Source organism: Triticum aestivum, chromosome 6B (assembly GCF_018294505.1).
Source record: "Triticum aestivum cultivar Chinese Spring chromosome 6B, IWGSC CS RefSeq v2.1, whole genome shotgun sequence".
Lineage (NCBI taxonomy): Eukaryota > Viridiplantae > Streptophyta > Magnoliopsida > Poales > Poaceae > Triticum > Triticum aestivum.
The window spans coordinates 133,445,180-133,460,316 of record NC_057810.1 but is presented as its reverse complement, the minus strand read 5'-3'; the positions used below and the strand labels follow the sequence as shown (position 1 = coordinate 133,460,316).

General features: G+C 43.7%; 2 protein-coding genes across 3 annotated transcripts; one reads left to right on the top strand and one right to left on the bottom strand.

Moving 5' to 3' along the window:
- Window positions 1-2,168: 2,168 nt before the first annotated feature.
- On the top strand, window positions 2,169-5,660 carry LOC123136148 (paramyosin). The gene is made up of 6 exons (XM_044555461.1): window positions 2,169-2,534; window positions 2,953-3,075; window positions 3,845-4,024; window positions 4,100-4,181; window positions 4,971-5,035; window positions 5,141-5,660. The coding sequence occupies exons 1-6, from the start codon at window positions 2,244-2,246 to the stop codon at window positions 5,441-5,443; spliced, it is 1,044 nt and encodes a 347-aa protein (XP_044411396.1). The 5' UTR covers window positions 2,169-2,243; the 3' UTR covers window positions 5,444-5,660.
- Window positions 5,661-7,639: 1,979 nt separating this feature from the next.
- Window positions 7,640-13,720, bottom strand: LOC123136147 (glutamyl-tRNA(Gln) amidotransferase subunit B, chloroplastic/mitochondrial). 2 transcript variants are annotated; one of them, XM_044555460.1, is made up of 9 exons: window positions 13,575-13,720; window positions 12,106-12,786; window positions 10,973-11,182; window positions 10,158-10,298; window positions 9,855-10,058; window positions 9,406-9,603; window positions 8,729-8,797; window positions 8,108-8,224; window positions 7,640-7,990 (listed from the first exon to the last, which is right to left on the bottom strand). In XM_044555460.1, the coding sequence occupies exons 2-9, from the start codon at window positions 12,727-12,729 to the stop codon at window positions 7,910-7,912; spliced, it is 1,644 nt and encodes a 547-aa protein (XP_044411395.1). In that variant the 5' UTR covers window positions 12,730-12,786; window positions 13,575-13,720; the 3' UTR covers window positions 7,640-7,909. The 2 variants fall into 2 exon arrangements, with proteins under 2 accessions (XP_044411395.1, XP_044411394.1); XM_044555459.1 differs by having other exon boundaries at window positions 13,584-13,718.
- Between the last annotated feature and the right edge of the window lie 1,417 nt (window positions 13,721-15,137).

Here is a 15,137-nt window from a genome sequence, read left to right as displayed (position 1 = left end):
ACACATCGCTCGCAGCCCCTCTCTCTCCCCATGCACAACCGCTACCGACGAACTCTCTTTCCCTCTCTCTCCCCGCAACCCCTCGACAATGGGGGAAAGGTTCCCCGGTGATGCGGCGGCGGCCAATGGCTTCGGCTGCTGCTCGCTGCACGCTTGCACGAGTGGGAAGCCCATCTCCTACACGAAGCCAACTACCCGGCGCCTCCCGATTGACATGCGCGCGCCGGGGCGATGGAGGCTCAGCGCCGACGGCGTCCCCGTCCCCCCAAGCCTGACGTCACGCGCCTCGACAACTTTCGCGGCGAGATCGAGCGTGCGCGGGCGTCTCTGTCGGAGGAGCAGCGGGCCCTCTCGCAGTATGCCGCCGGCAACCACGAAGCGTGGGCGGCATACTTCGTATGCCGGCAGGCGGAGCGCCTGGCCTCCACCAACAACGCGCCGGTGGTGCAGGGGAGCAAGAACAGCGACGGCTGTCGCCTGTGGTGGGGCGGCCCCGCCGCACACTCCACGCCGTCCTCGAGTACCTCGAGGGCGGCAACGATTTTCCGCTCACGTACCCGGCCGCCCCGGCCCCCCCCCCTCCCGAGTGGCGGCCAATGGATTCCGAGGAGGACCGGCTCATCTTCCTCCTCCTCCCACTCCTCTGGGTTGCCGGCACTCTTCAGCGTCAAGGCCGAGCATGCGGAAACGCTGCTCGACCGGTGCACTCGCAGCGCCGGCATCGTCATCAACTAGGGCGGGCGTGCCTCCTCCTCGGCTCCTCCCCGCCTCGTTAAGCCGAAGACGGAGCCGGGGCTCACCACCGTGAAGACAGAGCCGAGCCTCGCCAACGTGAAGACGGAGCCGGGGCTCGAGCTCGACGAGGACGCAACTATGAAGTGGGCGCGCGAAGATTGGGCGTGGCTGGAGATGGAGCGCCAACGCCGCGCCATGGAGGAGATCGCCGCGCGCCGCTGTGGGCGCGACGAAGGGGGTGTCGTCGTGCTTGAAGACAGCGACGACGACACGCCACCACCGGTCCGCCTGGGCGACCCCGGGCAGGCGTCCAGCGGCGTGAAGAAGGAGAAGGACGACGACGGCGACGACGGCAACTACGGTGCGTTCAGCGAGTTCTTCGCCCTGTGATCGCCGCGCTTTGTTTTTTTAGTAAATTTAACCTTTTCTATGTAAAAAAATGTTGAACGAAGAAATTTATGCCCTACTCGCCGAAACTTCGTCATGTTTGCCGAATTTTAGCCTTTTTAATTTTCAAAACAGTTTTGAAAAAGGCGTCTGGGGGGCAACCCTGGGGCTAGGGGTGGGCATGGTTAAATCGAAAACCAAAAAACCAAACCGACCCGAACCGTATTAACCGATATGTCGGTTAATTCGGTGGTTTGGTTTTCGGTTTGGTGGGAAATTTTAAGGTTGTTCGGTGTTTGGTTTGTGTTCGGTTTTCAGTGCCTAGAAATCGAATAGACCGAACAAACCGATATGTAGGATGCCCCGTGTAATACCATGTTCACTCCATCATGCGAAGGTTTCTCCAAAAGGTAAATTAGGCGGGGACGGAGGGAGTACCAGCGTACCATTTAGTGCATGAGCTGCTCAATTTAGAGGCATCATGTGTATTCTTCGGTATATGATACATGGCACGTTCGATGTGATTTTTCCACTTAATTATGTTCACTAGTTTGCTTGACCGAATAAAGCATTGCCTGATGTTAAGGTTGCTAGCTCTTGTGACTATTTTATACATTCGACACAATGCAAATTAGCGCTCAAGAATCATTACACTTATACTGACGAGTGCATGTCTTTCGGTTTTTTGGATAACCGAAGAAATCGAACCGATATATTGTGGTTAATATGGTTCAGTTTTTTAATTTTGTGTGATTGTTTCGGTTTCCATTTTTTCAAAACCGAAATTATTAAAAGCCGAATAAACCAAACCGTATTAACCATATAAACCGAACGCCCAGTTCTACGTGCGGCGGCGGCTGGAAACCTGATCGCCCCAAACCGACTTTTAGCACAGAATCGTCTTCAAACGGCGATTTTACGAGCCCCTGTGGGCCATCGGCTGGAGTTGCTCTAACGTGGCTCTTGACCCAAGTGACAACAGGTTCAATATTAAGTGCTGTTGGCGTTATCATTTACGTATTTTTTTAGATGAAATGACTTGAGTTTCAGCAGGGAGGAATCCATCCGTTTTCACGTCGTCAGAATCGCCCCCTGGAACAGGAAAGGGGAGGAACAAAGCCATGGCGGGGATCCTGGCGTGGGCGGCCGACGTCGTCGGCGGCGCCGGCGACAGCGACGACGAGGCCGCCGCCGAGCGCGAGCGCGCCGCAGCCATGACCCCGGAGCAGCGGCTCCGCGCCGCCGACCTGGACGCGCGGGCGTCGTCGCTGCGGCGCGCGATCCAGGACCTGCGCGCCCGCGTGCCCCCGCCGAACGTGGCGCAGCGGCTGCCGCACCTGCACGCCCACTCGCTCGCCTCCTCTGCCGCCCTCGCACTCCAGCTCAACGCCCACTCCTCCACCAAAGAGCAGGTAGCTCGTCCTTCTTCCGCACTCCAGTTTCTGGCGTCCGTGCAGATCCAATGTTGCATACATGGATTCTATGCGAATAGCCTTCAATTGGAGAATAGCGCATCCTAGCACATCCCATTTGAGTACGTGATTAAGAAGGGCAGTCCGTATATGAACATCTGTAGCTGTTAATTCCATTATGAATCTGATTGAGCCATACTTGCTGTGATTACATTTATACTCCTTTTCTATTTCCTAGTTTCGGAATGGGTCTGCTGATAACAGTGTTAATATACTAGGATCATTTGTTTCAACTGCTCTTATCACTTTGGACATCTATGGTCAAGGTTTCCCACTCACAGTGAAACCAATGTGATGGTTTTGTAAATTTCGCGTTCCTATATGGACATCTGTAATGTAAATTGACCACCTTTTGCAGGCACTGCATAGAGAGGTGAAAATTCAAGAGGAAAATACCGCCTATGAGAAGGCGATATCCGATTGCCGCCAGAAAATTCAGGAGAAGCAGATGGAGGCTGCTGTGCTCCAGAGTAATTTGAAGGTACATTGTCATATGGCTGTACTTTTAAGTACTTGTTCTGCCCTCGTGTCATTTTCTCTCTGTTTTTCTTGTCCCTTCCTTAGTTTCCTTTGTAGGTGATATGGGCCAAGGACCATATGGTAGCATCAAACCAGGCAGCAGCTCTCTCTTAAAAAATAGATAGTTAGAATTGCTATCTTAGAGATAGGATTTCAAAGAGTAGGGCTGACAGTTTAAATTAGGATCCAACATGTGGTTCAAATCAAGAGCCGTCCTACGTATAGACGACTAGTGTGTACTCTTTTGATATTAAAGAAGAATACCGAAGTAGTGAGCCTTCGACCTTGCCTCTCTAGCGCAATTCTTCTCCCTCTCTAATTCTTGACATTTAACAATCTTCCTTTATTGCATCATATTTGTTGTGAACCTTGATCCACCACTTTACATGGGTGGTAGTTTATCGTTTATTACTTGATCTCATTAGATACAATGCATAGCCTTCCTATTGGTCCAACTCTGACTTATCCATTAAGACTTGAACTGACCTTTGGCAATTTAATCTTCTTCAAACTCTATCTCTAGCAGTACAATCTAACTCCAAGTCTTGAGCTTTATCCTTAGCAATCCAATCTAACTCAAATTAATTATTCTTATCTCCACTTCCCAACCAATAATGTTCCAGCAGGACCTTCATGAACAGGCTCTTGTCGACTGCGTTTTCCCTGTTTCAGCCAAAATGTGCAGAAGCTGGCACAACAGATAACACCGTTATATAATATGATATTTGCAGGAAATGGAAATTGCAGAGCTTGATTTAAAGGCAAAGGTTGACAATGCTATCATGGAGCAAGAGGCTGCTCAACGTAAAGCATCAATGGCTGCTTCGGAAGCTACTGGAAATGCTCTGCTAGAAGCTGAATCGTTGATGAATCTCAAGTCTAAAGACTTGGAAGAGAAGAAGGGGGAGTTGGTATGACATTTTATAGCATCTTTTGTGGATCAAAAACGCATGTTCGGTTGTCAATGACTTTTTCACCTTAAACAGAAATTATTGGAAGACAAGATACAAATATTGGAGAAAGTATGGTCCTCGGTTGAAGAAGAATCTTTGAAAAATCCAAGTCCTGGTACATTCCCCGTGAATATTAACTAGCTCTATTTTATTCATCTTTACTTGCACAAGTATAGGCAGCTTAGATTGTTGAAGCTGTTACCTTGCATACTTTATAACCTATCCCTGGTAATGTATGATTGTGCAAAACGACACAATGCCTAAATCAAGTGTTACTTAGGCTAGTGCCTTTTAATAAAGAGTAAACAACACACCTAAAGCTACATGTGTATCTGTGGAAGCACCTTTTTTTTAACTGAGATGAGAAGCACCAAATTGTGTGCGACAAAAATAGTTTTATTATTGCCTCATGCGAACATGTACCTTACGTGATCGAAGTGTTCAATTTTGATGAGCTGAGTTCCAAATTTCTTTCTGCTGGACTAGAACTTTTTTAGTTGTGGCATTGTACTTTGTGAGGTGGTCAACCAGCTAACCTGTTTGCAAGGTCCATGGATCTGAATCCATGATGCTTAAAGGATGGTGGTACTTGTCAGTGTCAGAGCTTTGTTCAGAGTGGCGATGATAGGTGATCCATTTGTGGATATAAAATGGCTGGGATTTTATATCTCTGTTTTAAAATAAACACTTGATAACACCGTTATTTGAATTTAGCCATAAAAATCTGAACAGACTTTAATTATAACCTAATTCAGTTGTAGATCCTCGTAGGATGTAGTGGCAAAGACAACTAGTTAAGTGGTTTTCCTTTCTTAAGAAGTGATGCCCAGTTATACCCACCGAAAAATTATTCCTGCTGTTACATCGTCTTGTACAAATCGGTTGTCCTCTCTCACATGTGCAGCCCAGAGGGAGAAGGTACTGGAGAAACAATTACATAGCCTCATTGAACAGTTGACAGCTAAACAAGTGAGCTCATATTCTTCAGTCTACCAACTGCAGTATCTTGTTAATTTCTCAATGGTTCTTCACTCCTAATATCTTAAAACATATTTTTGGTCTTCTATTTCCCAGGCTCAAGCTGAAAGGCTCATCACTGATATACGTGACAAAGAAAAGGATCTGGAAAGGTTGAACAATATACAGAGAAATCTTCACAGCGGCTCCAGCGAAGCGGGTGCAGCACGGAACCGGTTTGGCGGAGGGCTTTTGAGCGGCGATGAAGATTCTGGCTCAAAAGCTGTTCGGAGACCTGGCCAATCTGGTGGTTTTAGAACAGAAGGCCAGAAAAGGCTCATGATTCTTAGGTCCGCTTTTGTTCTCTATATCTTGGTACTGCATTTTGTCGTCTTCATAAAGATATCAGTTTCGAACTAGGCAGTGTACAAAACACAAGTACTATACCCTTGTGTAAATAGCACATGTAAAATTGATGGTGGTTGTATTTCTTGGAGTTGAACTTGCAGCCCCTGAGTTTGGGCCTTGTGTTAAACTAGAGCAAATGATGAGCGCATCGATGTGATCCCTGTTGCTGAATATGTTCTGAGGATAAAAGATTTCATGTTTACTTGCCCATCAGAAGGCGCAAATTTCATCTGGCATGTACTTGAAGCTCTAGGGTTTTGATAAGCAATGTATGTCCTACCGATCTGCTTCAGATGATGTATGGAGTTAAGTCCCGGTTTAAATTTATATGTCCTGAGTTAGAAAAAACAATTGCTTTAATCTTTTTTTTTTGAACGTACAATTGCTTTAATCTAGGATTCATGACGTGAACTACCTAAAACTGTTGGAAATATTCAGTTTAGACAAGATCATCACTCTCAGAGTAGCTAACTTTGGAAGGGAGTTTACCTAAGGTTTCTTGGGGAAAGGGTACGCCTGATCCACAAACGGTTCGGCTAAGGCTTAACCCAGTTACAAAAGCGATACCAACTACTGTACTTGAGGAGTCTCAGGCTTTATAGTCAATTACAATCAATCAAGAAGCAAGAAAGCGAGCTGGAAGAAGGTGGGAGTTGCTTGAAAGTTAAACGTTGATGTGCGGATCATCCACCATCGTGGAACCGAAGATCAATGGTGCACTGAAGCCTGAAGTTGGCGGGAAGCAGTAATGAGTGAGGCTGGTCGTTGGATGGAAGATCGACGTCGCACACATGGTCATAGAAGGAAGCGGTGCCCGGGTCTAAGATAACTGAAATTCAACAGTTTAAGGTGTTTATTCTTTAGAGTTCGAGTTGCAGGGTCCTGACAACTCCCCCTATGGAGGCTTAGACTTCTCGTCAAGGCTGAAAGGGTGGAAGAACCTTCAGAATTGACCCACCTGACTAACCACCTCACCACAGGAGTGCTTATATCCCCTTGTGCTCTAGGAATTAGTTTCCTGTATCAACCAGTGCTTCTGGCTCCATCTTGATTACCCCTTGAGCATCCACTAGAGAGAGGTGAGGTGTAGGCAAAATATATGGTCCAATATGTTTCTTGAGTTGACTGGCATGGAAGGTTGGGTGTAATTGACATTCCTTCGGGAAGATGCAATGTGTAAGATATGGTGTACACATTTTTTTCTCCAAATATTCTGACTGGGCCATAAAACCTTGAGTGTAGTTCCATTTTCCTGTGAACGCCAAGGGAAGTGTGTCCCTTTCTTTTCTGGTTTTGTCAGCATAGTATTTCATCCTCTCCTGAGCTCTCAACAAGTTGCCCTTGATAGTTTTGAGATGCCAGGCGCATGTTTTGCAGTAATGTGGGGGTATCGTCATTGATAGAATCCGGTAGGTTAGATTCGGCTACCATGGGAGGTGGGAACCCATACAATGCTTGGAAAGGTGTCATTTTCAGAGAGGTACGAAAACTTGTGTTGTTCCATGCCAACCATGAATGTCATTTCTTTGGATTGTCAAAAGCCATGCACTTCAAGTAATTTCCCAAGCACCTGTTCACCCTTTCAGTTTGTCCATCTGTTTAGGATGATATGAAGTGCTGAAATGGAGTTTGGCTCCCTAGGATTTTTGTGGTGGCCACCAAATGGATGTTGGAAAAGGTTATCAATGTTGTGGTGGTATATCGAGAAGCCGCAACTAGTTGCGCGTCGCCCATTGTGCTTGAAACATAGCGCACCAAAAGGAGGTTTCTTTGGCAACACACTGCAGTTGACTAGCATGCTGTAATTGCCTCCATACCAAGAATTCACGGCATTCAGATGTTGACAGGCAAGTGATCAGCCTTTTAGTGAATCACTGAAGCAAAATGTACAATTTTCAGCTGTCAGCCCACAGTTGCTTCTTCTAAAAAGAATGAAACATCAAGGTTTAAATGAAACACCAATTTAAACGTACAATTCTTCACATACACCTTACGGTCCTACCGGCCGTGCGTTTGCAAAATTTGGAAGGATGTTGCCACAAAGGTCAGCTTATTTCAGTGAATTAATATTGGTGATGCAGTGGTCTAAATTCCAAATGAAAAAAAAAAAGATTACAGCTGCGTACAACCAAAATGCAAATGCTCACGTTCAAAGTTCTAGGATGTAAAACAATAAATAGAACAACGGCATATAGTAACACAAGTCTACGCAGATAATTCATCTTTACATCACACAACTCCATTCTTATTATCAGCTCAAACACAGTGTTATGCGAACTGGATTGTTTTTTCTTACAAAATCCATGCTCTAAACGAGGGGGGAAACAAGATCCATCCCAAATTCAAAGCAAGGACTACGCCTACAAAAACCAGAATCGGAGATGTTTTCGCCCCCAAAAATGTAGTTCCTGCTGCAGGGTTTTGCTTTTGTTCAATGCTCCACTCATCAAGGACCACTTGATGCGTAAAAAAAAACCCTCAACAGCTGCCCTTCAGCTTCTCTCCCAGGATTTTGTTCAATAAAACAGGGCTTGCTTTACCCTTTGATGCTTTCATCACCTGGAACCAGTTTCTTAAATATGGTCAGCTCTCGTGAGTGCGGAAACATATACGAAGGCTACCCAAGGGGAAACATATACGAAGGTTACCCAAGGGGAACACATACAAATAACTAACCTGGCCAGCAAAATATCCCTGCAACTTGGTTTTCCCAGCCCGATACTGCTCAAGTTGCTTCGGATTGTCAGCGAGTACTTGATCTACCATAGCCTCAATTGCTGCTGGATCTGCGATCTGCCATTTCCCAGTAGTAAATGTTAGTTGGATAACCCAAGCACAGACTAAAAGCACTGACATAGCATCAGCTACATCGTGCACAATATTAATTATCTCATCACAACATATCAGACAGTGTAAAACTGATGAAATCAAAAGGACGCCTCATTTTTTTTGCCCAATTTCAGCTTTCAATTTCATTAACAAGGTACTTGTTGTTTGGTTGTTCCTCGACGGAAGTTACAAGCCAAAAGTTGGCAACCATTGTTTATAAGGCGGTAAGGCGACCCAAGGCGAGCACCACCCGCTCTAGCGCCTAAGGCGGACGCCTAAGCGCCCAAGGCGGGCATATTTGTAAGGCGCTGCCAGGGTGCCTTATCGCCTAAGCGTCTAAGGCAGGATGCCTTAAAAACAATGTTGGCAACACACTTGAAACCGGTGGCAGGGCCGCAGCATTAAGTATATATTTTAAACATTCAAACTACCATGTTTCCAAATAGTAACCAATGTGACCACATTTACCTGAACTAAATCCTTCTCCTCTATCACAGACTTAACAGTTCCGCCTTTGGCAATGAGGTCAACCACAATCTGCAAGAGGCAGAATCAGGAAGAAGGTATTACAATTTTAGAACGCTACGACTAATGGCAAAACCTGAGAGGAATGCATATTTGTAACAGAACATGAGGCATGCAAAAAATTTAAGAATAACTGAAGACTAAAGTTCATTCTTGTGCAACCTGCAAACACTTTTGGTACTAGGCAGAAGGGGAAAGACCAGAAATTGCTCTCCTTTCCTATTTGAAAACTTATTTCTACCATAGTAATCCTAGTATCCTACTACGGAAACCTTCAGCCATTTCGTTTTGTAGGGCATATTTTGATTGGTCAAGACAAGGCTTTGACCAACAAATACTTCATTAGTATGTAATTTATATAACATAAAATTGATATCGTTAGATTTGTATTTGGTACTTACTATTAGGATTTTGTATCAGATAAACAACATATTAACAGAGTCTTAATCAATCAAAATAGACCCTACAAAAAGAAACAGAGGGAGTACAAAAGAAACTGTCAAGTATCAAGTTATGGCCACCAGAATCAGTGCAGCAGCAGCGTAGGATAATTAAAATGAAGGGACTGCATAACATGCTTTAACTAGCGTAGATAAAAGAATTTAGTTAAGCAATGTTACCTCCTTGGCAATTTTCCCACTGATAGTTCCATTCTTTATGTATGCAATCATTTCGGAAAGCTCCAGAGGTGTTAATTTACTTTCATCAATAGAAAGCTTTTCATCCTTCAGATAAGCAGTAATATCACCCATGATCCAGTTGGCAGCTAGCTTTGCATCAGCACCATGCTCAAGTGTAGAATCAAAGAAATGAGCAACCTGGGACGAACATACACAGATCAGATCACCAAAGCTGCAGTAAATAATAGAGGAATGGGTTGTCAGGAAAGGAGAGAAGAAACTGGAGGAACTTTTAAATGTATAGCACAAGACATTAGAAGATCATGTGATCCAACAAAATATATGAACCTCAAGCAAGCCTGATTGAATAAAATAGGAGCTTCCAAATACACCTCCACAAAACATGCACATCCATGACAAGGGAAAATGAAAGTAATGAAGATGATTACCTTATCGTCATTAGCAAGGAAAATAACATCTTGCATGCTGAGTCCCATGTTCTCATAGCGCCTACGCTTTGCCTCTGGAAGCTCGGGCATTAAATTGCGAATTTCATCAATGTACTCACTAGTGAGAACAACTTCAGGAAGATCAGGCTCGGGAAAATATCTATAGTCGGCGAGTCCCTCCTTTTTTCTCATTGTAAAAGTTTTCTGAGAATGTAGATAAAGAAACGGATTTAGAAACTCTAGGGAAAGTAAAATAAGTGAAAGGCTGAAAGCACAAGCTAACGACAAATGTGAGATAACAACCTGAGAGGACTCATCCCAAAGACGGGTTTCTTGTACAATTTGATCAGCCTGGCTTCCTTTGTGAAGAAGAATCTGCCGGGAGATCTCATAGTCTATCGCCCTACTTATTGCAGAAAATGAGTTCATATTCTTTATTTCAACCTGCCAGAAATTAGAAGTGAAAGAAGCATGTCATGCCACATTGCCATGTGCAGTAACAGTGAACAAACAATGAGGAATTTAATTTATTGTCATTTACTACAATGATACATCAACAACTAATGATCTAAGGAACTGCTTGCTCTCAGAAAATGTTTCCTTTGTAATGTCCATTGTTGCTAAGATTCCATGGTCAGTGCCATTGGTCTTAACACTGCTGAAGTCCATGACTCTGGTAACTTTTCTTAACACATGATATTTCTGAAGGCAAAGAAAATAACTAGGATACACGAAAACATCTACAATTTTCACAAGCATACATGAAGGACTTTTGCCCAAACCTCTACAAAGAGAACCAAACCTCTGAAAATTCAAAAAAAATTCATGCACCAACTGAATGGCTAACCAGATAACTTCCTTATGTAACCATGCAATGTCAATATTGTATGCTGTACTGAAAGAAAATCCAGGAGAATCTATCATATAATGGGAAATCATCATTTAAACTGATAAATTTATCAGAACTAATCAGGCCTTAATGGCCTAATATAGTAATATGAGGTCCTGAATAAGTTTGTGTACTGATGAATCATCAGAACATAACCGTGATGCAGATGTTCTGGACATGGAATATAGAATAACAATCAGTTGGGAACTTTTAAAGTTTTGGTCATTACCTTTGTACCAAATTCTGATTGTCCAATTGGTCGAACAGATATATTCACATCACAGCGAAGGGAACCTTCATCCATGTTACCATTGCCCACTCCCAGGTACCTAACAAGCCTTTGTATCTCAGCACCATACTCAGCAGCCTCTATCCCTGTCCTCATATCTGGCTCTGAGACAATCTCAAGCAAAGGAACACCGGCTCTGTTTAAGTCAACCTAGCCGACCAGAATAGCGATACTGATTAACGACTTGAAATATGTAGTTACAAGTGCGATTAGCCAATACTCTACTCCCCCCGTTCCTAAATATAAGACCTTTTAGAGATTTCAATACAAACAACATACAGATGTATATAGACATATTTTAGAGTGTAGATTCACTCATTTTACTCCGTATGTAGTCCATATTGAAATCTCTAAAAGGTCTTATATTTAGGAACGGAGGGAGTACATAATTGTTTGATTCTGAATTAACTTTGTTCTTGTCTCTATCTTTGATTTTCTGTTCAGATTGGAGGGTGTAAGTACACAATAACATGGTTCAGAAGTACTCTCACATAACCACACATGTATTGACACATTATTACAAGTTGCCCCCAACCTCCTTCTTGTATTAGGTTTGAGAAAGAAAGTCTTTTAGTTTTTTTTATCAAAGCCACAAAGAGATAAAGATGCTGATCTGATATTAAATGCAGTTCACCACTTCACCTGCTCTTGCCCCATGAAGTTCTGCCGCATTTGAATCTCAGTTGGATATGACGCTGGTACTTACATTCTGTATAACAGGCAGGGCTAAACCAATGACCACATAATAACTATAGATAAGTGTGATACTGATACCCTCTATGTATATGCCCCCTGTAGCAAAAATGCATAAGAAGCATAATCCCCTGTATCACTTTATCTTCTGAGTTCATAACAAGATGTCAAACTTGTCTTAAATAAATTCTCTGACTCTTCATCTTTAGCATTTATGAATGCAATAGTTTAGAAAATGTACTGTTGCTCTGTGGTGGATGTCAACTTTTTCCATGATTCCAGAGCCATATTTTGCAGCATAACAGAATAGCATGAGAACTTGATAAGACTACAAAACTTTAATGGAAAACAGGTAGTTAACCAGGAATAACAAGGAAAACCTGAGAGTAACTTCCGGATTCAGAATGAAGGAGCTTGCCAGCATCTTCTTCCATATGAACCCTCGTGACCCCAAATCGCCTGTGGCCACCACCAAACTCAAGTGGAATATCCACATCAAGGTAACCCTTCTCGGCAATTGGAATGTCAAACTGGGAAATCTGGTAGCCCTTGGGTAGGTCTGGGTAGAAATACTGCTTCCGATCAAACTTGGATGTCATGGAGATCTTGCAGTTGAGAGCGAGGCTCATTTTCACTGCACATTCAACAACCTTTGCATTCAGAACCGGCAATGTCCCCGGGTGGCCCATGCAGGTGGGGCAAACAGTGCTGTTCGGCTGGGAGCCATAGTTGTTTGTGCAGGAGCAAAATGCCTTTGTGATGGTCGATAGCTGGACATGGGTCTCGATGCCGATAACAGATTCAAAACCTTGTATCTTCTGCTCCGCCGCCTCCTTGGTAGCCTGTTGAATTGATTTTGGCACTGCTTTGGGCTCAGTAGTCTGCACACTCTCCACCCTAGTTGTGAAGTGAGCTAGTGGATGGCGTTGAGTGGTACAGAACAGGCTGAAATTTGCTCTAAGTAAGGTTGGTGTTCTGATCCCTCGGAGAAGAGTTAGAGCCATTGTGGCAAATGCGCCTCTCGTGAATTGCAATTCACAATCTACTGGTTGGACCACAGCCTGCGAGCGGGAGAGCAAAAAATATTGAATACAGCCTGATTTCAGGATAACAGAAGAAACCTGTAATAAGTGCATAAATAAAGTGCAGAAGATGAGAACAAGACTCGAAGTAATTTAGAGAAACTGCAAGACTTTAAAATCTAGCAAGCATACTTTCATGAAGTTTAGGTGGCTACAACCTAATTTTCAGAGGTGATTTTCTAGGAAAGATGCATCAAGCCATTGTTCTCCACTAGAGCGACCAATCAGCGAATAATCAAGCCTACTCTATACTTCCAAACCTGGCTACTGACTGGGCGCTCACGTAGTATGGTTTGATGCATCTTTTCTGAAAATCTGTTTGAAAATTGGGTTGATTTATCATTCATGAATGCAGACACCTAAAATTCATGAAAGTATGCTGGGTGGTAGCGCGGACACGGAGATACAGATGTAGGGTAGGGATACAGCAATTTCTAGAAACAACCTTACGGAGATACGGCGAGTATATATACAGATAATTAAAGAAAAATGCAGCATTCAGCATGTACTAAAGACTTGAATAATTTTGTAAGATGTGTGACCGATGCCAGTCCCACTCCCAATCCCCCAACAGAAGCTTGATGCCTGCCATGCCACTGCCCCGAGATGTCATTCATTCCCACTCTCCGCTCCCTAGCCAACAAGGACACACGTCGACAGAAAGCTAAATAGAACAGCAAACTGCAACGGCAAGAGCGGAAGCCAGCAGGCGAGAGGGGGGAAGGACTAAGGAGGGACGGAGAAGAGGGCGTGGGCCGTGATATTACCCTGCTTACCGCTGGGAGCACAGATGATTCAGCGGCGCCGGCGGCGCGGTCGCCGGAGCTTGGAGTGGAGCGGCGCGTCCCCACGGGGAGATACTGTGGCGCGGCTGGTCCACCGCTCCTCGATGTCCAGGGTTCGCTCCACGCAAATGGGCCTTACTGGGCTCCTCGCTCGTGTTGGGCCAGCTCTTTTGAGCTTTTGTGTTTTTCGTCAGAGCAACTAGTTCACGAGTGCTCCTTTGACACGCTCTCAGCCGTCTGCCACGTGTCGTGTTCTGGGCATTTCTTCCAGAATTTTATAATTTTTTATTTTTTTGACTTTTTTAAATGTTTTTTTTGACTTTTTGATTTTTCACCGGTCTTCTTTGACTTTTGGACAAAAAAATTGAAAAAAAATTTACACGAAAAATGCGTTTTTTCCGTGAGAGGCGCGGTTTTGCTTTCGCGAGAGGCACGGCCATACCCCTCGAAAATGAAAAAAAACGCATTTATTATTTTTTTTCCTTTTGCTTCTACGAGATGCACGGTTTTACTTTCGCGGAGGCACGGACGTGCCTCTTGGAAACAAAAAGAAACGCATTTTATTTTTTTTTCTTTCGCGAGAGACACGGTGGTTGTGCTTTCACGAGAGGCACGATCGTGCCTCTCAGAAACGAAAAAAAAACATGTCTTCTGTTTTTTACTTTTCGTGAGAGGCATGGTTTTACTTCCGCAAGAGGCGCGGTTGTGCTTCCGCGAGAGGCGTGCCTCTTGAAAACAGAAAAAATGTGTTTTTTGTCTTTTTTACTTCCGCGAGAGGCACGGCCGTGCCTTTTTCGGAAAGGAAAAAAAGTGCTCCCGATTTGGTTTTTTTGTCCGTTTTTTTCGTGAAAAAAAGTTTGTCAAAACCTATCAACATGGGATCAAGTTTTGAAGATCTTGACGCGAGAAATCCAATGGTGAAAACGGTTCGAGATTTGGACGCCCGGTTTAAAAGATAAAACATTTTGAATAAACAGATGTAAAAAAAAGGGAAAACTCCCAGGTTGCGACGTATGGCATACATGTAGTGCGCCATTTTGTCGCAAACTCAGAAGATGAGAGTGATCTTTGGAAGGAGTACTCATGAATTACTGATTTCGGTTTTTCATTTGCGGGGATTTTGTGAAAAGGGTTATCCCTTGCAAACGTGACTCCCCCATTTTTCTAGTTTGACAGAATTGTATGTCACTTTGTCGCAGTCTAATAGTTTATCTTTTTTCGTAGATACATTTCTTCATAACGTTTTACCTCTTGAAACACGTGTTCAAATACCAAATCGTTTTTATCATTAAAATTCTCATGTCATGATCTTTAAAATTAGATCCCATGTTAATAAGTTTTGAGAAACTTTTTTCAATTTTTTTGAAAAAGCAAGAAAATATTGAAAGATACAAAAAAACAAAAAATAGTTCGTGCAAAAAACTAATACAAGAAACTGAAGGCTAAAAGCATGATTGTAGTTTTTCACTTTTTTTGAAGCACACACTGTGTTTTTTTGGGAGAAGTGCTTCGCTAAGCACATCCATGCTTCTTGCTGAAGTGCAG

Coding starts and splice junctions, on each gene's coding strand:
- LOC123136148 (XM_044555461.1), top strand. CDS start 2,244: ATGGCGGGGATCCTGGCGTGGGCGGCCGACGTCGTCGGCGGCGCCGGC. Junction 3,076..3,844: donor TGCTCCAGAGTAATTTGAAG/GTACATTGTCAT, acceptor TGATATTTGCAG/GAAATGGAAATTGCAGAGCT. Junction 4,025..4,099: donor AAGAGAAGAAGGGGGAGTTG/GTATGACATTTT, acceptor CACCTTAAACAG/AAATTATTGGAAGACAAGAT.
- LOC123136147 (XM_044555460.1), bottom strand. CDS start 12,729: ATGGCTCTAACTCTTCTCCGAGGGATCAGAACACCAACCTTACTTAGA. Junction 11,183..12,105: donor AATCCGGAAGTTACTCTCAG/GTTTTCCTTGTT, acceptor CTGGTCGGCTAG/GTTGACTTAAACAGAGCCGG. Junction 8,225..8,728: donor AGGAGAAGGATTTAGTTCAG/GTAAATGTGGTC, acceptor GGGAAATGGCAG/ATCGCAGATCCAGCAGCAAT.